The following is a 26306-nucleotide window of genomic DNA, read 5'->3' on the forward strand; positions in this document are numbered from 1 at the left end:
ACTCTAAACAGAACACTGTGATTACAGAGAACAAGCTGACCCTGCAAAACACAGGAGAGCCCTGAAATGTCTAATGCTTAAGTCTGAGCTACATCTGACTAACAAAAGTCTATTTAATTCAGTTCAAGCGGCGGCCGTCTTTGTAATGCCTCTGGCTAGATATTTCCTGTGCACGTAATAGAGATGTTCAGGTAGTAGTCTAAAAACCCAGAAGAGAATTAGCATTTTTGACCTACAGGTTCCCTCTGGATTTTCCTTTGGGCTTTTATAGTGACAGTTTTAAATTTAGGAGTAAAATAAGGTCTGTGGTAAGCATTACTGGAAGATACTTGAACATTTTATTCTACAACATAAATTGCACAGTTATATGCTAAATGTCTATTTTATATACCAAACATGTATCGTGTATTATGTAAACATGTATTAAACGTGTATTTTATGTACCAAATACCAAAATGCTTTACGAACCATACAACTACTCAACTTCCTTACATTAAAGAAATAGTTCACTCAAAAATGAAACTTATGTCATTATTTATTCACCCTCCAGTGTTGCACAGCTGTATGTACAGTATTTCCTTCATCTGCTGAACACAAAGAAGATATTTTGAGGTATTTGTGTAACCAAACAGTGTTTGGTCACCATTGAATTCTACAGTATTTTTTTCCATACTAAGGAAGTCAATGTGGACCAGCAACTGTTTGGTTACACGCATTCTTCCAAACATCATCTTTTATGTTAAGCAGAAGAAAGAAAGTCATTGGGTGAAAACTTGGGTGAACTAAAAATATTAAAAAAATAACAAAAAGCTTGACAACTATTTGCAGCTTTTCTACATTAACTTTTTAGCAACTTATGTTTATGAAAACTTCAAAATTCACATTTGATGTATGATTTTGTATAATTTATGTAGTAAAACAAAGCATCCAAATATCTAAAAAATAATTATGGCACAAATTTATAGTACATCGTGGCTTAACAGCTCCATAGGTACATCATGGTTCTGAGTAACTACTTGACTGGGAAAAGTCTGAAATCTCCAAAACTGTCAAGATTTCATGTGACTTACATATTTCAAATATGATTTGCTCCTAAGACTAAGAACAACCTGTATTTTTCAGGCTGGTCCAGTTTATGTGCTTCCTAAAACAAAGTTTGTTTGTTTTGTTTTTTTACTGAAAGTCCGGAAGTAATACAGCCGCCATATTGAGCATTACGATTTCTCACATTTATATTTCAACGCTTATTCTGTCTCCTTGCCTTACAGTTTCTCTTTCTCTCTGTCTGTTTCTCTGCAGTTCAAAGGCTGAACCCAGTGTTGTGAATCTCCATGAGTAACCAGACAGAGCTCCCTGCTTTCCCTTCATGCCTCTGTCAGTTCCTTGACGCCCACCTTTCACCCTCTCTCTCCCCACCTGACCGTTACACCTCCTCAATCTTCTTCCCTTAAATGATGTGGTCCGTGGTCCGTGCTCTGCTCCTGGTGCTGCTGGGTACTAGGGTCCTGCTCTCCAGCGGCGACTCTCCCCGCAAAGAAATTAAGATCGATGGTGACCTGGTTCTGGGAGGCCTCTTCCCCATCCATGAGAAGGGCATAGGCATGGACGAATGTGGCCAGATCAATGAAGACCGTGGCATCCAGCGGCTTGAGGCAATGCTCTTCGCCATAGATCAGATCAACCAGGACGTAGGTCTGCTTCCAGGTGTGGCTTTGGGTGTCCATATCCTGGACACCTGCTCGAGGGACACCTACGCTCTGGAACAGGCGCTGGAGTTTGTTAGGGCATCGCTTACAAAAGTGGATGATACAGAGTTCATCTGTCCTGATGGATCCTACGCTCTTCAGGAAGACAGTCCGCTGGCCATAGCCGGTGTCATTGGGGGATCTTTTAGCAGTGTCTCCATACAGGTCAGAGCCAGTCAATTTAATCGAAATAAAAAAATACACAAAATAATACTGAGTTACTGAGAAAAGATTTACTAAATTTAACCAAAAATAATCAAAAATAAAATTATCAAAAAAAAAAAATAAATCCATATGCACGCAACATACCAGACCACAATATTTTTAGTATTAAAAATATTATTATACTATATATATATTTGTTCATAAGACATTTTTACAATTTCTGGGATTTTACAAAAAAATTATTTAATTATTTAAATTAAATATTAAATATTGTTAGCAACTTAGGTTAAAAAGCTTGAAATTCACATTTGAAATATGATTTTGTGTAATTTATGTAGTAAAACGAAACGTCCAAATATCTGAAATGTCCATAAATAAAGATAAGTACACTGAAAAAATGCCTTTAAAACTATTTTCATTCAAAATTGCTAGAAAAAAAGATTAAATAAATTAATTACAAAGAAACAGCAAGTAACTGAAAGACTAAAATAGTATTTTCTAGTAATAATATTTTTGAAAAAGGATTTTCTTCTAAAGCATAATCATTGGTTTATGTACAACTTCATTTTTTTTAAACAGTGTAAGTAATAAGCAACTTACAAATTTATGTCATGCCTGAATGCATTCAAATAATAAATTGTTTATGGAATAAATAAATTATGGAATAGTACAAGAAAAAAAATCTAAATTTCAAATTAAATATAATTTAATATAAATATATAAATATAATTAAGCAAAATAAAACCTGTTTCATTTATTTTCTAAAGTGTTTATAGTGTTCCATATAGTCCCAAACAAATGGATTAAACATAGTTTGATTTCACAAATTAGTTGCAACAACATATTCAAGAATTCACTAAAATTAAACAAGCAGCAGAAAATCCGGTCTCTGTAGCATAAGCTCCCTTGAGATCTCCCGGTTCACATTTTCAGCACAGTCACCTAAATAAACCCCTTTTATTTGTGTACAGTTTGGAAGAATACATCAAAATTACTGAATTATTTGCAAGTTCTGCTTTGTGAATCACAAATTTGTTCTTTACCCTCTAGAAATCTACTTGGCAAAAAAACAACACAGCTTTTTTTTCCTGACCAACTATGAAGAACTCAATCCATTATTTAGAGGGCCGCCCTCAAATAAAACTCTGCGCCACCCCCCGTTTCCATTCTTTGCTCCTGTAAATCCAGTTTGCTCTTTCCTTTCCTCTTGTACGTGCACGGATTAGCACTGCAGCTATACTATTGTGTGTGTTGTGCGTTGCTTTCTAGTACCACTGGTGACAGAGCCATGTGAATTTGCATAATTTTGCATAACCCTCTCCCCATTTGTGGCTCAGCAAAAGCTGACTTCCTCTATCAGTTCCGAAATCCGTAATCTGTCTAACCCTCCTTTCTTCTTGTTCCCTCTCTCTGTCTTTTTCTTGTTCCCTGTCACTCTTTTTTCCCCGTCTTCCTGCAGTTTTATTTAGCGATATTGCTCTGTTTCTGGCAAAGAGCTGGGAGAATTGTGACCTCACAGTGGTCTCTCGTTAGATAACTATTGTTATCCATCGCTCTCCTTTCATCGCCAACGACTGGGCATCGTTTTTCTCTCACGACACCGGCTGTTGTTTGACAATCCCGCCTCCCTCCCTCTGGCAGCCTTTCTCCTGAGAGACTGTGCACACTTCTGTCCCTCATTCCTCCATATTCTTTTAAGTTACATCATATCTCAGCTTTCAAGGGAATAAACTAATACAGGTTTACTTTCCGTCGAACTGAAAAAACAAGGTCACTTCTGCTTTTGTGTCTTTAGACGTTGCTTTTTCTTTACATCCTATTGTTATCTTTTTAAAGTCTGCTGTTTAAAAGTTTTTTTATATATAAAAGAAATTAATACTTTTAATCAGCAAGATTAAAAGTTGATCAAAAGTGACAGACTTTTACATAGTTTTTTTGTTTTTTTCCAGACTTCAAATCAGCATATTATAACAATTTCTGAGAGATCAAGTCACACTGATGCTGCTGAAAAAATCAGCTTTGTCATCAGAGGAATAAATTATATTTTAAAATATATTCCAAAGGAAAACGGTTATTTTGAAATTTAATAATATTGTATAATATTGGCTTTTTACTGAATTTTTTATCAAATAATTTCAGCCTTGAAAGAGAAAAAAAAACTCAAACTTGTAAATTGTCTTGCATTTCAGAGAGCAACAGAATCAAGTCTCAACCTAATTTTTTTCTCATTGATTAACCTATTCATAAGGTGAAAAACAATTGTTAAAATAATACCTTAGCTGGTTAAAATTAGCCAATAACATACATGGCCTCAGTGACGTCAGCAAAAAAAAAAGGAAAGTAGGATGGGACTTGATTTAAACGTTTTTCCTCTTTGGCATAACATGCCTTGATCAATCACAATAAGACCAGAAACGTGCATGAAGAAAATAAAATGGTCAATTTAGATTTCAATTTGACTTCCCCCCTAAACATCAACAAAGTGTCAGTGAATCTTGTTTTGAGCATTTTGCAAACATTCATTACTTTCATATGTAGAACACATATCAGTGAGCATCCCAAAACACAAAATAAACATTGCATACAACAGGACCGAACTGCAGGTTTTGTCCTATTTTTGACATAAAGAGCTGCGAGCTGTCATTGTGCATGCCAGTGTCAGTGTTTTGCAGGAAAAGAGACATTATCTTGTACATTTCTGTGCGTGGGATGTGAGATATGGAAGAACTAAGCTGCGTCTCACCAAAGAGAAAGATTTCCACTCTGCTCAGCCCTGCTGAGGCTGCCTGCGTCCTCTTAATTGGGCTAATGTGGCTTGATCCAATCAAATGACTAAAAAAAGAATATTTTATGTATCATAGACTTTGGATAATTAATTCATAAGGTGCTGACTTATTGATCGAAACAGGGTTCGTAATGCAGTATATGTTTGTGTGTGTTTCTCCCAGGTTGCCAACCTGCTGCGACTATTTCAGATCCCTCAGATCAGCTACGCCAGTACCAGTGCCAAACTCAGCGACAAATCCCGCTACGACTACTTTGCACGCACCGTCCCACCAGATTTCTACCAGGCCAAGGCCATGGCGGAGATCCTGCGTGTTTTCAACTGGACCTACGTTTCCACTGTCGCCTCAGAGGGTGACTACGGAGAAACGGGAATCGAAGCCTTTGAGCAACAAGCCCGTTTGAGAAACATCTGCATCGCTACTTCGGAAAAAGTAGGACGGTCGAACGCGAAACGCTCTTCGTACGAGGCAGTGGTTCGTCAGCTTCTACAAAAGCCCACAGCCCGCGTGGCAGTGCTGTTTTTGCGTAGCGACGACGCACGAGAACTCATTGCGGCTGCTGCCCACCTCAACGCATCTTTCCTCTGGGTGGCTAGCGACGGATGGGGGGCGCAAGAGAGCATCGTCAAAGGGAACGAATTCACGGCGGACGGTGCGATCACATTGGAGCTCGCAGCTCATCCGATACCAGAGTTCAACCGCTACTTCCAGAGCCTCACACCTCTTAATAATCACCGCAACCCTTGGTTCAAAGACTTCTGGGAACAAAAGTTTCAGTGTTCATTGGGCGGCGCTTCGGTAGCAGGGGCGGGAACCCCAAAGCCACCTTGTGACCCAGAACTGGCTGTTGACCAGTCAAATTTTGAACCCGAATCAAAGATCATGTTTGTCGTAAACGCTGTATACGCCATGGCGCATGCCTTGCATCGAATGCAACGGACTCTTTGCGCCAACACCACACGCTTGTGCGACGCCATGCGGAGTCTCGACGGCAGGAAACTCTACCGGGACTTTCTACTTCACGTCAACTTTAGAGGTAACCTGCTTTGTTTTTCTCCACACAGTCTAGCAGCATACGAGTTTACGTTGTTCGCGGAGTATCTGTGTCACTCCATGGTTCCGAAACGACAGGTTTACAGGCTCTGTAATTAGAGACACTGTGTCTTGATTGTGACTGGGAGAATGAGGCAGGAGTTGAACGTCTTCTGTCAGCGCCGCTGAGAGCTTGGCGTTGACTGACAGCTGAAGGAGAGAGAAGCAGGTAAAAATAAACTATGTAAAAGTATTCAGCATGCTCAGGTTGGCGTGGCAAGTAGATGGGATTATGCCACACTTATCTGTGACTATGCACAAACACATTCAAAGACAAACTTACAGAGGGAGAGAGCAAACGATAGCTAGAAGTTTAGAGGAGGAAAGGATGCAGAGAATTCTGACTACGCCAAACAGAGATGATGGGAACAGCACCACAATTACATTATACATAAGCACTGCATAATGAATACATAAGGGATAATGTAGAGATGCAAAATAAACCTCGACAGGGTAATCAGGATCCTCACTGGAAACAGAGTGGTTTTATATCTTTCTAAGGGGGTTATTTTGCAATAATGACCGGCAGACTGTGCATAATTTAGTTGATTACAAGACTACTTTACCAAATAAATAAATAAATGGACATTAAATATTGATTTGAGCTGAAATTTATGAACGTGAGAAGAAAGAGGCTGCAGAGTGATGTAAATAAATACCAAGGTCTATAGCACAGCATACACTTAGCCTACAAAAAGTACTGTGATGGTACTATAGTACAGTGGCAGTATCAGATGGTAATACTGTGGTATTTTGAAATATACCATAGTACTGAAGTTCATGGTACCATATCTAAAATACCATAGTGGCACCATAGTAAAATCCCAAAATACCATGTTAGTACTTTTTATAAGGGATGTACAATGGATCAGAAATTAATATGTACATTTAATAATAATAATGCTGATAATAATAATAAATTAATAAATAAATACTCTTAATAGAAATGTCTTGCTCACCAGGAATACATTTATTTGATCAAAAATACAGTAAAAATAAATAAAAATATTATAAAAATCAGTCATTTTGTGAAATATTATTACAGTTTAAAACAACAGTTTTTTTTTTTTCTTAATACGTTTTCAAATTATATTTATTCCTATGACTGCATAGCAGAATTTTCAGCAGCCATTACTCCAGTCTTCAGTGTCAAGTGATCTTTAAAGGGATAGTTCACCCAAAACTGAAAATGTGATGTTTATCTGCTTACCCCCAGGGCATCCAAGATGTACGTGACTTTGTTTCTTCAGTAGAACACAAACACATATTTTTAACTCAAACCATTGCAGTCTGTCAGTCATATAATGGCAGTTAATGGGACCCACGGCGCATTCACAACAGCCAGCGCGTAACGCATCAGTTTTTTTGCACAGACCGCTCGTTTCGTGTCTTTAGACCTCAATGTATCATCATGAGCCACAGGGTTTAATTTGGTTTTGTCTGTGTATGTTTTTTTTTTTACTTACATTATATGACTGACAGACTGCAATGGTTTGAGTTAAAAATCTTTGTTTGTGTTCTACTGAAGAAACAAAGTCACCTACATCTTGGATGCCCTGGGGATAAGCAGATAAACGTCAAATTTTCATTTTTGAGTGAACTATCACTTTAAGAAATCATTTTATGCTGATTTGTCTAAGTAACATTTTGAAATATTATTTGAAAACAGCAGTGCCGTGTAATATTTTTTTATGGAACGTTACTTTTTTTATTTTTTGTTAAATAAAAAGTTAGAAACAGAATAGAACAACATTTTAAATAGAAATTGTAGCATTTTAAATGTTTTTACTGTCACTTTTGATCCATATATGACTATATCTATCTATCTATATCTGTACAGTGCATATGTGTTCATGTGTTTGTATGAAAGACAGAGCAATAGAGGGAGGTAACGCTAGTTTCACACACAGAAAAGAGAGAAACAGACACAAAGACAGATGGAAAGAGTGAGAGAGAGAGAGAGAGAAAGAGAGAAAGATTGGGCAGATAAAATGACGGGAGAGAGGTTGAGTGGGCTGGTACGCATCAGCAGAAGAACATTCTCTTTGAAGTTCACCATCTTCATTTTTCAAGCGCAGAATCAAAGACGTGTGGGGTTTGCTGTCTGGTGCGATTGAGAGGGAGGCAGGAGGCAAGCCATGCAGGAGAACAGGAGGGAAAAAAATGTTATCATCATCATGCAGACAGAGGAGATGGCGGTAGAGAGAGAGACAGAAAAGACCGAATGGAGGAGCTTGTGGAGTGAGAATGATCGTAGATGTGCTTGGAATCAAAAGAAGGGTGTTGGTATAGATCAGGGTTCCTCAAATCTTTCCCTGGAGGGCCAATCTGCTGCAGAGTTTAGCTCCAACCCTGATCAAACTCACCTACCTGTGATTTTCTAATGATCTCTGATTAGCATGCTCAGGTGTGTTTGATTAGGGTTAGAGCTAAACTCTGCAGGATTGGGCTGGATTTGAGGATGCCTGGTATAGATGATCTGCCATGAAGAAAGAGAGAAACGGAGGAAAGATGGAAGAGATGAGAAGAGAAGCCCAGAAGGATTTACAGTTCACATTCTCCTCCCTACAGTGAAGAATTAAGTCCCTCTGCGCTTCCCAACATTGTGACTCACAAAGTTCACACAGCTGCCCCTTCTCTAGCTCTCTTTCTGTCTGTGGAGAGCCTGTTATTACTGAAGGTGCTTTCACACTCAAGCTTTTGGAGTCTATTTGTCACTCGTTTGACTGGTTTTCAGAACTCGGATGCACACCTTTTGGCATTTTGTATTACCAGTGGAAGCCCATTTATACATTTGCTCTGTTCCAAAACCTAGTGAGCCGGGAGCCAGGAATCGAGTCTGTTCCTTAAAGTGATAGAAAAAAACATTCTGTTATCATTTACTTACCCTCATGTTGTTGCAAACTTGTATTTCTTTCTTTCTTCTGTGGAACAAAAAATATTATTTTTTTTATATAACTGTATTCTAATAAGCATTATGAAGAGCTTACAAATATTGAGTAAAATCCATTTATATATAATGGCTTTCGCAAAAATATTAAGCATGTGAAACATTATTATATATAAATATTAGGTTTTTAACATTGACAATAATTAAAAATATTCCTTGAGCAGCAAATCAGCATATTAAAATGATTTCTGAAGGATCATGTGGCACTGAAGACTGGATTAATGATGCTAAAAATTCAGCTTTACCATCACAGGACTAAATTGCATTTTAAATTATATTAAAATAGAAAATTAACTAGTAATATTTTGCAATATTACATTACTATACTGTATTTTTATCAAATAAATACAGCCTTGGTGAGGAAAAGAGACTCTGTTGGGAACCAAACAACATTGGAACCCATTCATTTTCTTTGTATGGACAAAAACACACTGAGATACTTCTCAAAATTGTAATTTTAGTATTATTGAGATACTATCATAGCTTTTATTAATATTTTGAATGATTTCTTATTTTATATATTTTTTTGTTTTCATTTTAGTTAAAGTTTTAGTCATTTTGTTTTTTATTTTTAAACGTGTATATAGTTTTTAATCATTTTTATTTGGTTTACGTTTTTGTATTTTTAGAACCTCAAGTTCAACTAAATGAGAACTAAAAATGAGAAATATTACAACTACTTTAATTTTAAGTTTTAAAATATTTTATTTCAGTTAAAGTTTATTTTAGTTAATATTTAAGTAACAAACCTTTTTATGTTTTAGTTTTATTTAACTAATAACCTGGCACAGAAGAAAGAAACTCCTACAGGTTTGAAACAACATGAGAGTGAATAGATGATGACAGAATTTACATTTTGGCCAAACTATTCCTTTAATTAAAACCATTGGATACACATATTAACATGCAAATATCTGGTATACGGTTAATTGCAAACATCTCAGCTGATCATCTGTGACTGAATCTACCAAAGATGGATATTAACACCAGGTTACCATCTACTCTACAACCCTGAAGAATATTCCAGCTCCTTCTAGAACATACCTCCAACAGGACCTGTTTATGGCTTATTGCATGTTAAAAGTGTTAGAAGAGGTTAGCTGGATGTCACAAAGTGCTATTCACAGGCAGCTCCTCTTGTCAGTGGTGTTGTGTAAAAACCTTACCCTCTGCGTCAGAGCGTTTCTGTGCTGCGAGGAGCCTGTCACATCTCCAAGAGCCCAACTCCTCGAATACCCTAACACACTGTGGCAACATGCCGTTGCTATAGCAATTAGGTCGCCACATGGCATCAAGCGGTGAGGTAATCCAGTAGGGTTATAGAGGGGAGTTCTGTCAACAAAGAGAAAAAAAAAAACCAAGATAAAGAGGGATACAGTACTTCCATTGAGTACCACTCATTTAGACACTGAGCACAAACACACACTTTCACCCTAATATTCCAAAACTGCATGATCTTTATTGCTTTCTACTACCTACAAAGGCAACTGCTTTATTAAGCAACATCCAAACTAAAATAAAACTTCATATGTGATACTGGATGTCTGGAACGCTACACAGGGAGCAACTGTACTTAAAATTAGTTGTTGCTTAGATTGGCTTGTACTCTTTTTTTTTTTGTAATGAAAGACAAATGTAATGTCATATTGAAGAGGTTGAGAAACTAACAGTGCTGCTTACCACCTGCTTACAGTTTCTGCTGGATAAGTTAAAAACAGATATTGCTAAAACTATATCTGTAAGCCATTTTCAATAGGAGTTGTAGGGCTTTGTACATTTAAAATGACAAATGCATAAATATTTATAAATATATGTCACTCTAAATGCACTAAGCAATACCACTGCAAAAACAATATAATCATACATATATTTGGATAATTTGACTACCTAAAGCTAATTTAGATGACAAGCTGCTAAGCATACATTATATTGAATACTGCATACAGTAATCTGTGTAAAGATGCTTCAGTTAATGAAAAAAATAGATTATTGTTGTATTTCTCCATGAAGGATGCATGTGATTACAATTGCAATCTACAGTGCACTACTTGGTAATAAAATACTAAGAAATTTAAAAAAAATTGAATATAAATTCTGTATTTGATTGACATACTGAAAGAGAAACAGTACAGAATCAGTAATATTGTAATATATATATATATATATATATATATATATATATATGGATACAATTTAAAAAATTCAAACAGGTATCTAGAGGGCAGTATAATTCTACCACTAACCTTTTGAAACAGTCGCCTTTGTGTCGGAAACACCTGTGATGCTTCAAAATAATGTCTAGGTAGGCAGCTCACTAGAATCTGGAAATGAGCTATCAAGGCACACACACACACAATAGGGTATTTGTGTTTTTCCTATTCTCAGACACTTTCAACCAACACACCATGAAACTAAACAATTGCTCGTCCGCCTACTATCGCCACACACACAAACACACATTGAAAGCTGAGATTTAAGCATCACCTCCATCTGCAGCCACTAGATCACTTACAACTAATTAGCCGCCTCTCAAATTCACAGATCAGGAGTAAATATTTATCATGCCTCACAACAATGGATTATTATTTTAGCGATGGTGTATTTTTGGAGCTGCAGAAGCGTTTGACACTGAGCATCTACAGAAGAGTTTTCACCTTGCTTACATTCTAAACACACACACACACAGAGCAACATCATAATACACTATGAAATAAAGCAATCGCTCATCCACCCACCATTAACACAGACACACACATGCACTACACACACACGCACACTGAACTGGCACTACAGAAAGAAGAGCTTGTGTATTTGTTGCTCTATGGAAGATTTATTGTCACGTAAACAGCGATGGGGGAAAGTCAAGCATGCATCTCTGCGCTCATACCACACAATCTCACAATACCATGTCCAAACTGCTGTGCATGTATATAGCTGAAAAGAGTCATAAACACATCCACAACTATCTAGCAGAGGTGGTAAACCATAGGCAAGTCTCGAGTCTGCAGTAAAGAAAAAATCTCAAGTCAGTGGCTCACCTCATGCAAGCTGTCCTGCTAAGAATCGAGTAATGTCACAGTACAAAAAGTGCCTTATATTACTTATTTCCCTTAAATGAACTTTCTGTTTTATGAATTATAAATATCCGAAAAGAAACATACTGTTGTTTTGTCTACATTAATATCTAAAAGCTGATTCTGTCAGCTGTAGCTAAATTGTGTAACGATGAGAACAAAAATATAGTAAATGGATCACAAAAACATTAGTTGTTAACCCTTTATATGAATGAAAATTTAGGAATGACTCATTTTTGGAGGAATAGGATTCAAGATGCAAAGAAATGTAAAATTATGTATTAAATTGATCTGAAGTGGCAGTAAAGAAAAAAATAATATATCTCAAATAAATGCAGTTTCCACAAAAAAATAAAAATAATAATAATTTTCTTTTGAGCACCAACTCAGCATATTAGAATGATTTCTTGAAGGATAATGTGACACCTAAGACCAGAGTCTTACAGAAATAATTTACATTTAAAATATGCTAGAACAGAAAACAATACAAGTCTTCAGAAAAGATATAATCACATAGTATTATGAACAGACCAATATTTAGGTAGTTTTTAAATCTAGAATCAAATGAAATGATTGATCAGCACATATATATATATATATATATATATATATATATATATATATATACCCAAGAACCAATGAGGTTTGATGTTGCTGGAAGTTAGCTGCAGCCTATATGAATTGAACGCTGTAAAAAGTTTAAATTAAAGAAATAAATAAATAATATTAATTTAAAAATAAATAAATACATAAAAATAATTGTCTTAAATTTCACTCTGTGTGACAATAGCAATATAAATGGCATGATTTTGCATGTCAGTGCACTGTGTAAATGTAGACAAAGGTTTTAGTTTTTCTGTGACTGTCATTTTGAAAAATAATTCATTGTTATAGCATTGTTGCATCATCTACCACAAGTCCAAGTAGTCTCCTGAGTCATTGCATTTAGCCAAGCAAGTCACAAATCCTTAAATGTGCAATTTGAGTCAAATCATGTAACTGTAGTCCTCCACCTCTGCTATCTACTGACGACAAACCTCTTTATCATTTCTTTCTGCTCTCCTTTCTCTGTGAAGAAGCTCTTCAAAACACAACTGTCAAACTCAGCTGTGCGAGTCTGTGGATGTCTGTGTGCGTGTGTGTGTGTGTGTGTGTGTGTAGTCCTTGATGGGGAAGCTGTATCTGAATGGTGACTTTCAGTTGCATAGGTGTGCACAGTAGAGATATGTTGTTTTTAATCCCTGAATTTTGGAAATGTCTCGGATGCCAGACTGACACGTTGTGGTACCTCAGAGTCAAGCAGATCATGCTCATCAGTGATGTCACATCGCCAACTCAATGTGTCTCTGTCAAAACGGAAAATAACATTACCATGGAGCTTAAAGAGTAACTGACAAGCGTATATTACCTGAGAGACAGAAAGTGATACTGCACAAAGAAAAAGAAAAAAACCCTGAAACTAGCACTTTTCTGTTGAAAACAACAGTTTTATATACAGGTGCATCTCAATCAATTAGAATGTCGTGAAAAAGTGAATTTTTTCTTGTAAGTTATTTCAAAAAGTGAAACTTTCATATATTTTAGATTAATTGCATGTAAAGTAAAACATTTCAAAAGTTTTTTTGTTTTAATTTTGATGATTAGAGCTTACAGCTCATGAAAGTCAAAAATCAGTCTCTCAAAATATTAGAATATTTACTTTTGAGTTTCAGTTAATGACCATCCTGACAGTATAAATTGCAGGTATCGCTTGTTCTTTGAAACCACAATAATGGAGAAGACTGCTGACTTGGCAATGATCCAGAAGACGAACATTGACGCCCTCCACAAAGAGGGTAAGTCACAGAGGGTCATTACTGAAATGTGTGGCTGTTCACAGAGTGCTGTATCAAAGCATATTAAATGCAAAGTTGACTGGAAGGAAGAATTTGGGTAGGAAAAGGTGCACAAGCAACAGGGATGACCGCAAGCTTGAGAATACTGTCAAGCAAAGCTGATTCAAACACTTGTGAGAGCTTCACAAGGAGTGAACTGAAGCTGGAGTGAGTGCATCAAGAGTCACCACGCTCAGACGTCTTCAGGAAAAGGGCTACCAAGCCACTTCTGAACCAGAGACAACATCAGAAGCGTCTTACCTGGGCTGTGGAGAAAAATAACTGGACTGTTGCTCAGTGGTCCAAAGTCCTCTTTTCAGATGAAAGTAAATTTTGCATTTCATTTGGAAATCAAGGTCCCAGAATCTGGAGGAAGAGTGGAGAGGAACAGAATCCATGTTGCTTGAAGTCCAGTGTGAAGTTTCCACAGTCAGTGATGATTTGGGCTGCCATGTCATCTGCTGGTGTTGGTCCACTGTGTTTTATGAAGTCCACAGTCAGCGCAGCCATCTACCAGGACATTTTAGAGCACTTTCTGCTGACAAGCTTTATGGAGATGCTGATTTCATTTTCCAGCAGGACTTGGCACCTGCCCACACTGCCAAAGGTACCAAAAGCTGGTTCAATGACCATGGTGTTACTGTGATTGATTGGCCAGCAAACTCGCCTGACCTGAACCCCATAGAGAATCTATGGGGTATTGTCGAGGAAGATGAGAGGCACCAGACACAACAATGCAGATGACCTGAAGACCGCTATCAAAGCAACCTGGGCTTCCATACCACCTCAGCAGTGCCACAAACTGATCAACTCCACGTCACGCCGAATTGAGGCAGTAATTAAAGCAAAAGGAGCCCCTACCAAGTATTGAGTACATATACAGTAAATGAACATACTTTCATGAAGGCCAACAATTCACTAAAAACGTTTTTATTGGTCTTATGAAGTATTCTAATTTGCTGAGATAGTGAATTGGTGGGTTTTTGTTAAATGTGAGCCTAAATCATCACAATTAAAAGAACCAAAGACTTAAACTACTTCAGTCTGTGTGCATTGAATTTATTTAATACACGAGTTTCACAATTTGAGTTGAATTACTGAAATAAATGAACTTTTCCACGACATTCTAATTTATTGAGATGCACCTGTAGCTATGTATGCATGTCTAAAGCATACACTGTAAAAAAAAAAAAATCTAGTTCATCTTAAAAACTTAAGGTCAGTTGCAGCTAAATCGTTTGAGTGCATGATTCAACACGTCACTAATTTATTTTCTGAATGAATCAGTGTTTTGGAACAAATCGGCTGAATTAATTAATGACTCGCTCATAAAGAGAGTCACTTGTCGCCACCTACAGGCGTAACGATGTAACCTGCAGAAATGGTCACTGAATAATCCTCGCCATTGCGCATAGTTTATCTGGAACGAGCAAACACAGACAAGTGGAGGGGTAGACAGAAACGACAAATGTAATGTCTTACATACAGGACTATTAAGGGAGTAAAAGTGTTTTCTGCTTCAAAAATACCTGCAGAACACCCCTGACCGTGTTTATACACTCAATATGATGTACAGTGCTGTTCTATGTGCCTTAATGGTGATCTTTATGCCTTGTGTCAAAATCTGTAAACAACTTTGTGAATCCCCTACAACGAGAGAGATGTAAATTATAAATTCATGCTCATCCTCAGTCGGTCTGTGAGTGTTTATGTCCCTCCGCTCCACGAGCAGTCTGAGTGATCCGTGTCGAGCAGTAATAGACAGAATTGCTCTTCTCACACAGGTTAAACTGCTCTTGCCAGATCCGTTCAGATCAATAAAGCTATTCTAAGGCACCATCAGACTAGCCTGATTTGTGTATTTACTGTATCTGTGTCTAAAGCATCCCATGCCAAAACATGCAAACATCTGTATGGGATGCACAGAGAGATATTCTGATCGACACTTAGTTATTTTAGTTTAGCTATATTTCAAACATAATCCCATATCTATCCATCCATACATGATCTAATATCTGCATTTCAATCATACTGATCTATCCATCAACCTATCACTGATAGATGTATTACACCCTCAACCATAACCCCATATCTGTGATGATAGTTAGATAGATAGATAGATAGATAGATAGATAGATAGATAGATAGATAGATAGATAGATAGATAGATAGATAGATAGATAGATAGATAGATAGATAGATAGATAGATAGATAGATAGATAGATAGATAGATAGATAGATAGATATCCACATCGTCGCTGTGAATCCTATATGGAAAGCATTTTTCCCCACAATAGGTATGTCCATATCCTTGGAGACTCAGCGCATTAACTGCAATTAGTGTTTGTAACAGGTAATTATATTACAGTTAATTATCCTGTTACCAGATGCTGATTATTTAATATAGGGGTGTGCTCAACATCTGCTGCCAATGAGGGATGATTACACATTATCGAGGGTCGCGTGCCATCAAATTCTGGAAAGAACAGATGAGCTATGAAGAAATGAACTATGGGCCACAGAAGGTTCATTTGATCCAGCACACAATGAAGTTCTAGAATAAAGCAATGTATGTGTGGATTTCATTGCACCTCAGCATGTGTGTGTGTGTAAGTGGGTGCGTGAGTGCATGGGTGTTGACATTGACGTTATCTTTGTGAATGATGGGGTTCATAACTCCTAACCTGTTTTCCTTATCTGATGAATCATCATCCAGCAGCGAGCTTCCAGAGACCCTCTGAGCAATTACACCGTGCAGAGAAAATGCACTGCACCAGGTTTGGCTGTAGCCTACTATTTGTATATCTACATATAGTTAAAATTACAACAACAAAAAAGTATATAAATATCCAAGACAAATTTCCCTATGACAGGACAGGACAGGACAGGACTGGACTGGACTGGACTGGACTGAATATCATGGCACTGTTATAAATACATAATATATACATATACACATCCCTGACAGAACCAAATAACTAGCAGAATATGTATACATGTATATATTTATAAAACTAATAATAATAATACGTTATATAGACGGATGGACGGACGGACGGACGGACGGACGGACGATAGATAGATAGATAGATAGATAGATAGATAGATAGATAGATAGATAGATAGATAGATAGATAGATAGATAGATAGATAGATAGATAGATAGATAGATAGATAGATAGATAGATAGATAGATAGATAGAGAGTGTCCTCCGCCTTCTCTAAAGAATCACTCTTCAAGTCTTGGGGTTTTGATGCCAGAATTTAGATTTTATTATCAGAGACAATAAAACCGAGAGACCCTGCAGTGAATCTCCCGAATCGTTGTTCGTTCCTTCTTAAATACAGTTTTTTCCTCTAAGGCGTGTTCTATACATTTCCTATATCGTTATTGTTTCTAAGAAACAGTCTCCATCTGTTTTCTAGAGCAGACAATAGGCCCCACTTTATGTTACGTTAAAGGAAGAGACCCTATCATGTCAAAACAGGATATGCAGCTTTACCTTAAACCATACGTCTGCACATTCCATTCTTCTGCACACCTCTACACACGCAGGCAGAATCAATTTTATAATAGTAGAATAACTTGATACATAAATGGCCATATTCACATTGATTACACTTGATTAATTTATATTTTGATTAATAAGTATATGCTTCTACAATAGACAGACAGACAGACAGATAGATACATAGATAGATACATAGATATAGATAAACCACAGACAGACAGACAGACAGATTCAGAGACAGAGAGATAGATCGACAACTTCTGTCAACATCTCCACAACTTCAATTCTCACTCTTTTTCTTGCCCCTATAGAAAAATTATCACTTGTACAAACAGTAGTGACAGTTTCACCATCATCCCTTGAGGGGCATTTTCTTCTCGTCTTTTGTCTCGGTTCACAATATATCATTCTCCCTGAGGCCAAAACGCGAGACAGAAGCATCAGCTCCTCTGTGCTCATTTGCCCGTGTCTTATTTTGCAATGTGCTGACCAAGGACGCTTACTCCCAGAGCCCCGAGCAACAGTACAGAGGTGTGTGGGAGACTTCATATGAACGTTAAAACCAATACCTAGCACATAAACCCTGACAGTAAGCGGCCCGATTCCTCACCAAACCCACGATACATTCTCCGCTCGAAGTTGAACGGCATTGCAAAGTCATTTTGTTTAGAGATTTGATGATACTTTTCTTTGCCTACTATAATTGCTTTATGAGCCTGCAGCCGTTTACGCACTTACTGATAATAACCAAAGACAGTCATAAAGGGAACTATCTGTTCTTGAGTTAATAATGTGTTTCGTTCCGCTTGATATGTGTGAATTAACTTCTCCCCTCTTTCTCGTACTCTCTCTCAAGCTCCGTTCTCCCCTGCTGGCTCGGAGAATCAAGTAAAGTTTGACGCATATGGCGATGGAATTGGCCGATACAACATATTCAACTACCAGCGTGTGCCAGGCAGCGACAAGTTCACTTATATCCAGGTTGGAGAGTGGGCAGAAAGTCTTTCCCTAAACGAGGGCTTGATCGGCTGGCCAAGGGGAGCGGATGTACCCACGTCTCAATGCAGCGACCCTTGCGCTCCCAACGAGATGAAGAAGATGCAAGCAGGCGAATACTGTTGCTGGATTTGTACTCCTTGTGAGCCCTACGAATACCTGCCGGATGAGTTCACATGCATGCCCTGTGCACCCGGCCAATGGCCCCGTCCCGACCTGACCGGATGCTACGACCTTCCTGAGGACTACATCATGTGGGAGGATGCTTGGGCCATTGGACCCATCTCAATTGCATGCGTTGGCTTCATATGTACCTTAATGGTCTTCGTCGTTTTCATTCGGCACAACGACACACCACTAGTCAAAGCATCCGGTCGTGAGCTGTGCTACATTCTGCTGCTGGGCGTCTTCATGTCCTACGTCATGACTTTCATATACATCGCAAAACCTTCGCCTATCGTGTGTACACTGCGGCGGTTAGGCCTCGGTACCTCGTTCGCGGTATGCTACTCCGCCTTGCTCACGAAGACCAATCGCATAGCACGCATCTTCAGTGGCGTAAAAGAGGGCGGGGCTCAGCGGCCACGCTTCATCAGTCCCAGCTCACAGGTGTTCATCTGTCTGTCGTTGATCTCCGTACAGCTCTTGTTGGTGTCCGTCTGGCTACTCGTGGAAGTGCCCGGCACACGGCGGTTCACAACACCGGAGAAACGTCAGACTGTCATTTTGAAGTGTAACGTACGGGACTCTAGCATGCTGCTGTCGCTGATCTATGATGTGGTTCTGGTGGTCCTCTGCACGGTCTACGCTTTCAAGACCCGCAAGTGTCCGGAGAACTTCAATGAGGCCAAGTTCATCGGCTTCACCATGTACACCACTTGTATCATCTGGCTGGCCTTCCTGCCCATCTTCTACGTCACCTCCAGTGACTACAGGGTACGTCTGGCTGTCGTTTTTTTGTTCTGCTATGAAATAATGACAAAATTTTCATTTTTGGGAGAACTTCCCTTCAAGTAGAAAAGGAAGGTTTGTCAACACAAATCTTAAATGATGGATTCATTAAGCCTCGTCTGAAAGTTTAAAGATGATTCATAGGCCTTATACACAGACAGATCTATAATATTTAAAATGTATAGATTGTTTGTTATATTAATTTTTAAAAGTGTACAAATGCTAAATTCTAATAATAGCAGACAAATCAAATAACAGAATCCAAGTCAAAAAAATACATCTGAACAGTAACATATATGTGACCCAGGACCACAAAACCAGTCATAAGTGTCAATTATTTGAAACTGAGATTTATACATCATCATTGATTCATTGATTGTTAGAATAGGACAATATTTGGCTGAGACAAAACTATTTGAAAATCTGGAATCTGAGTGTGCAAAAAAATCACAATTTTGAGAAAATTGCCTTTAAAGTTGTCTAAAGAAAGGCCTTGGCAATTCATATTACTAATCAAAAATTACGTTTTGATGATCTTTATCCTAATGATTTTTGGCATAAAATAAAAATCAATAATTTTGACCCATACAATGTATTGTTGGCTATTGCTACAAATATGCCATGCTACTTATGACTGGTTTTGTGGTCCAGGGTCACATATATAAATTCAGATTTAATGATTCCGCTGAATTGGCATATGATGTGATGAATAATTAATATGTTTGCAATAAATCTAATCCATGGAAATATTAAATAATATGTACTTATTGAATAAGTTGAATTATTACATAACTAATTAATATTAATTAATGTTAATAAAAAAACCAGCAGCAACATGCCACTGTGAACCTTCTGACTCAATTCTGATGATCTTACTTATCTTTTTACTTAAAAAAAAAAAAAATGTGTTATTGTACAAATTGAAATGAATTCAGCTTCCTTTGGGGTGTGGCCAAATGGTTTTCATTTCCAGCTCATGGATTTAAAGGTAACCAATTCTTAACATAACTGAATTATACCCAGTCCTGCCTGACATAAGCAGAAATACTGCTCAAATTCAAGTACCTGAAGCTAACTGAACACAGCTAGATTTAATCTGCTTTAGTGAGAATGAATCAAACTGATCTGAGCTGAAAAGCGGAACCAGAAAAAAAAGCCATTAACATGCAAAACAGACGACGTTGTCTTGTATCCGCACTTGTGGGACCGCAAGACGCCTGCTGTTCGGATAGCTGTTACGTGTATTAGGAATTACATCAAGTAAGCAGAACTGTCAGATAGAAATCTGTTGACAAATTTAAATCTTCAGCAAACACGTAGCCTCAACAGACAACTTCTCAATAGCTCGTTGTTGCAACAAATATATCACACAGAGCGATTCAGTCTCTATAACCGAGCTTGTCATTCACCACACCAGCTTGAAGAACCCAAACAGCATTGCCACTCAAGAGAGAAACTGGACCATGTAGACAGCCTGCTGACGCAAAGAGGAATTCTTGCAGTGAGCAGGACGAAAATGTATCTTACTAGGCCACGTACAGTCAATGAAGTGCGAAGAGAGGCTCTTTTCTCAAGAGACGTGGCCCTCAGAGACCGTTCGCGCATAATGCTGATGCCCGTAGAAGCGCAGGATAGTTGAAAGATACAGAAACCCTGAGTGCAAATGCATGCAGAGCTACGAACCGACCGAGTAAAACAGAATAAAGATGGCTCACGCTGATTACATTGCAGAAAATATGAGCAAGACTAACAGAACAGCTTATCGGTTCACATATTTTTAGCAGGACATGAACATACGCACATGGGGAACCCGCTGATAAGTCATAATGAGATAAAAGTCTAACTGAAATGGATCATACCGTTCATTTAGCTCTCTGTGAAATCATTCCTTAAGCGGAACAGCGTTGGATTGTTAGTGAAGGTCTAGATTCCCCTGGGCTGAGAAATTCCTATTCAGTTTAGCGTTATATCCATCCTCCTATTCGTTCACTAACAGCAGTGCGCATTGACGGGGGACCGTAGGGAACAACAAGAAGATCTAAAACTGGAGGGAGGAAAATTATGTTGCTAATGGGAGACGTTCAACTACTTCTAATCAAATGCTATTTACGCAGCACTTTGCTAAATGTCACTGTTGTTATACCCCCGTGCTCTACCTCTTTATTAGCCAAGGGGGTTCTTGATAGTTACAACTAATAGCTTCTGATTATGGGAACGAATGGGAGACACCATAGAGACAATGAGGTTGAGAAATTAATTGTGGTTTTCCCCTCTCTCTCTCAGGTCCAAACCACAACCATGTGTATATCTGTCAGTCTGAGTGGATTTGTGGTGCTGGGCTGCATGTTTGCCCCCAAAGTCCACATCATCATGTTCCAGCCTCAGAAGAACGTCACCAGTCACCGGTTAAACATGAACCGTTTAAGTGTGAGCGGGCCGGCCACTAGCTACGCATCCCACGGTGAGATCTACACACAAAACAAAAAAATATATTGCAGCATTTGAAGTTTAAGTAAGTCACATTGGTCACACTTTATTTTAAGGTCCAGTTCTCGCTATTAAAAACCATTAACGGCAACTTTTGCCTCAATAAACTCCTAATTTGCTGCTTAAGTCAGTCAGTTAGTAAGGTAGTTGTTAAGTTTAGGTATTGGGTAGGATTAAGGATGTAGAACATGGGCATGCAGAATATGTACCCACTAAAAAACAACCAATATGTTAATAACAGGTTAACAGTGAGAATTGGTCCCTATACTAAGGTGTTACCATCATATTTATGCCATTGACATGAATAATACAGTTGTTTGGAAAAAAAAAAAAAAAAAGAAATTATATATATATATATATTAGGGATGCACCGAATCCAGGATTCGGATTTGGATTCGGCCGAATCCTGGGCTTTTTGACGGGGTTCGGTTTCGGCCGAACCTTAGATTTATTTTCCACCGAAACCGAACCCTAGACTTGCGCTACGACGTCACACGGCCGTTGATTACGTGACGGTGTTTACATAGGACCCGTTCGAATGTAGTAGGCTGTAAGAATCTGAAAATGGAACGCGTAAGCAAAAAAAGTTTTGTTTGGCAGTACTTTCAACCAAAAGAAGGCGATTCAAGTCGAGCTTTATGTTCAATTTGCAATGCCAATTTGTCTCGTGGTGGCAAGTAGAGCCCGCCGAATTTCTGACCATTACCGCCCGCTCCCGCAACGTGTGTGTTACACTCCCGCCCGCTCCCGCAATATGTATGTCCACTCCCGCCCGCACCCGCAAAACTCTGAGAATTTATTCCCGCACGATAATAGAGATGCATTGATTTTGTGTCTTCTCCCGTCCCGCAGGAAAAAAAAACCGTATTGTATTGCTATTATTAAAGAGATTCATGTTTGTTCCTTTCCCTGACCTGCATGTATTCTGACGCACTGGTAGGGAAGATGAATATAGCCTGGGCTATCGGGGACATCTAAAACGCTTAGGCTACAGCGCGTTTCTTTAGACTTCAAGTACTTTGATTTTGTTGACAATGACATCATGTCGCTAGGTTACCTCCCGATCCCGCAGTGTTTTTTTTAGCCGCCCATTCCCGCCCGCAGCAAAGTTCAAACCGCCCGCTCCCGCGAGATTTGCGTTGGGTCCCACGGGACCCGGCGGGTCCCAATCCCAATGCAGCACTCTAGTGGCAAGGACCCTAAGCAGTACACAACATCGCCGATGTTAAAACTAAGGATGCGAGTAGGATTCGGTATTCGGTTTCGGATTCGGCCGAATCTTAAACAGTGGATTCGGTAACTTATTCGGCCGAACCCCAAAAATCTGGATTCGGTGCATCCCTAATATATATATATATATATATATATATATATATATATATATATATATATAAAATATATTTTTAATTATTACTTTTTTAAGCAAGCAGACTGTCTGGAAACTATTGGCAGATTATCTGGCAAATAGAAAGGACACCCAGTGTGTTTAAACCAGGGTCAAGAGCAGGGTCTGGGACAAAAGCAATAAAAAAAGCCTATATAATGAAATAGTTGTTTTAATAAATAAAACAAATAAACATTATTGCATTATTACTTTTCTAAGCAGTTATCTTACAATTTCTACTTAGCAGATTGACTAGCAACTACCCAGGACAACTAGGGTCAAGAGAAAGTATAAAATAAATATTTTTAAAAATCAATCAATTCAAATCAAATCAAAGTCTAGGAGCACATATTACTCATTTATAAAATAGTTAATTCTGACACAGGCTTAAACACACAACACCTTAGTAATGCCTTAGCAACAAATTTTGTTATTGTTGATTTTATTGCCATGGTTGTGGCATGATGGGTCTAATGTGATCATATATTATATACTTACAAAATCATGCAAACTTGCAACCACGTTGACCCACAAAAAAAACAGCACAAAATGAGAAAATGCTGCAAAGCAATTCATTTGTGCTCTAAATACAAGTGACACGCAATGCCAACTGGTTGCATGTGTTGAACTTTTTGCAGTGCTTACACAGACGGTTTGTAGTGATTACAGCCCTTTGATGTACCAATTTACACCGAGGATTTTAATGTCAGCATTGTCACACAGAGCAGTTGTGTAAGAGCCCAGAGAAAAGGTACGGCTGAGCGGCCGTTCTGCCGCCTGATGCTAGGTAATAAGCCCATGTGTGCACAGAAAACAGCTTCTGCTCCAATGCATTATTCACAAGCACAAAAACAGATCAGGTAAACAGTTTCATCTTTATTTACATTTCAGCCATCTAATAAATAACATGACAGACACTGCAAAGAAGAGAAGACACTGCAGAGCAGAGATCACATACAGTCACCCGCTAGGAGGGAAAAGAGGGGGAGGGAGGTGATGAGAGGAGAATCAAATCGGGGGGAAAGCATGTCGGCGAACTTTGTGAAAAGTTTGTGGTGCCTTTTATGTGAAGTTGACCATCTGTAAACCTGGCTGTGTTTGGAATTGCATTTTAACATACCTCACTATTGCTGCAGTATACAGTATAGCATGTAAACACACAATATGAAAACTTTCATTATGCATGGAATATCTTAAGTGATGGCCCTATACCTACTTTATGGTCACACTTTATCTTAAGGTCCAATTCTCACTATTAATTAACTTTTAACTATGACCGTTGCCTCAAAAACATCCTAATTTGTTGCTTGTCAATAGTTAGTAAGATGGTTTAGGTATGGGGCATGATTAAGGGATCTAAAATATGGTCATGCAGAATAAGGCATTAATATGTGTTTTATAAGTACTAATATACATCCAATATGCTAGTAATATGCATGCTAGAATTGGTCATTACTATTTCTAATGCTATTTCAGTTTTTCTCGCTATTTATTTGTAATTATTTGTTAAATTTATTTGTTTACACACTATCATGCAAAAATGACTAAACTATGATATATGCTGTAACGGAGCCGACGAGACAAGAGACATGCGGATCCATTTGCAAGCTTTTATTAATAAACAGTCAAATAACAGGCAGGGTCAAAACACCAGCAAACGAGTATGGCACGGACAAGACACAAGAGTAATCCTAGGGCATGCGTGGGTCCTCGAGTACGAAACGGTGAGACATGGGCAAACCCACAATACAAGGGCAGGAAACAGGAAACGAGACTATAAACAAAACAAATTAAACTTAGAAAACACAGAATGGCTCGGTAAGGCAGCTAACACTAGGAGAGTGTTATACGCAGAACAATACTCGGCAAAGACAGAGAGGAAGTTCAAGGCTTATAAATCGTGTGTAATCAGCTGTTTGATCAGAGCAATGTGAGATTGGTGACAGCTGTGTGTTGTCAGTGCAATGGATGATGGGAATTGTAGTCCGTGGGTGAAGAGCAACAGTAGTGTGGTGCAAGAGTCAATATGATGGAAGGGCGAACTCTGATGGTGAGTGTGCGGAAGACCATGAACTGGATTCGTGACATATTCAGTTACCATGATACAAAATAACTTTTTTTATTCATTTAATTCTACTTGTGCTCTCTTTCTTTCTTGATCTTCTGCTCATTAAGTGAAATCTAAATACATTCTAAATAAAAAAAGGCAATAAAATAAATATAACTCTAATTTGTAACACATATATATATATATATATATATATATATATATATATATATATATATATATATATATATATATATATATATATTATCTTACTTGATAACCGAAAAAAATGCATGGCCATGTAATAAATAAATAAAAAAACCTATAAAAATAACTATATAATGATGTATGCAGTTACCATGTTATAAAATTACTTAATACATCCATTACTTTTACATCGCTTTGTCCATTTTTGTCCTTTTTTGCTCCTTCGTTCATCAAGTAAAAAACAAAATTCTATAAAAAAAAAAAAGAAAAGAAAAGAAAAAGAAAAGAAGAAATCAAAATTTGTAATTATTGGGAAAAAAAAAATATTTTCCTAGGCAATCAAAAATAATATGCATTACCGCATGGTTTTGTAATATATATTTAAAAAAAACTTGGGGATGAATTTATTGCAAAAATAACTAAATAATAATATATGCAGTTACAAATATATAAAATGATGACTTGTTAGGTCCTACCTCTTTTACATTCCTGTGTCCATACTTTCTTTTCATTTGTCTAATTCTCCTTTTGCTCTCTTTCTTAAGCATCTGTTAGTGCCCAATACGTTCCAACAGTGTGCAACGGCAGAGAGATCGTCGACTCCACCACTTCCTCTCTGTGACCTCGCCTCTTCCTCCAGACTCCTGCTCCTTAGCGACTGTTAGCCAATCAGCACACATTGTGCTCTGCCCAAGAACTAGGTCTGCCTACAGTGTGTAGAAAGTGTGTATGATTATGATGATTATTAAATTATTTTTAGGCTTGTTGTAAATATTAACTGACATTGTTGTAGAGAAACAAAAGAACAAAAAAATCCTTTATAGAGAGATTTTGGAAACTTTTGTTTTGATAGTTTTATTATGTATGTTGTAAACGGCCATGATGTGATTATGTAAAACTCAAACCAGTTGTTGATTGGGCCACAGTAGAGACTGACAGAAACGGCTCCGCCTGCAATACTGGACACTGGAATTTGTGGTCGTTTTCTTTTGTAGGCCTCATTGTAATAACCTAAACTGTATGTATTTCTATGTT

The 26306-nt window shown here is 37.9% G+C and overlaps 1 protein-coding gene across 1 annotated transcript; it reads left to right on the top strand.

Annotated features, from left to right (window-relative positions):
* Nucleotides 1-1454: 1454 nt before the first annotated feature.
* On the top strand, nt 1455-25893 carry LOC306888781 (metabotropic glutamate receptor 3-like; the record flags this gene model as incomplete). The annotated part of the gene is made up of 5 exons (XM_079447225.1): nt 1455-1910; nt 4859-5732; nt 18056-19131; nt 21430-21607; nt 25817-25893. 5 exons carry the CDS (start codon nt 1455-1457, stop codon nt 25891-25893), a joined length of 2661 nt encoding a protein of 886 aa, XP_079303351.1.
* Between the last annotated feature and the right edge of the window lie 413 nt (nt 25894-26306).

Source organism: Barbus barbus (genome assembly GCF_936440315.1).
Source record: "Barbus barbus genome assembly, chromosome: 22".
NCBI lineage: Eukaryota > Metazoa > Chordata > Actinopteri > Cypriniformes > Cyprinidae > Barbus > Barbus barbus.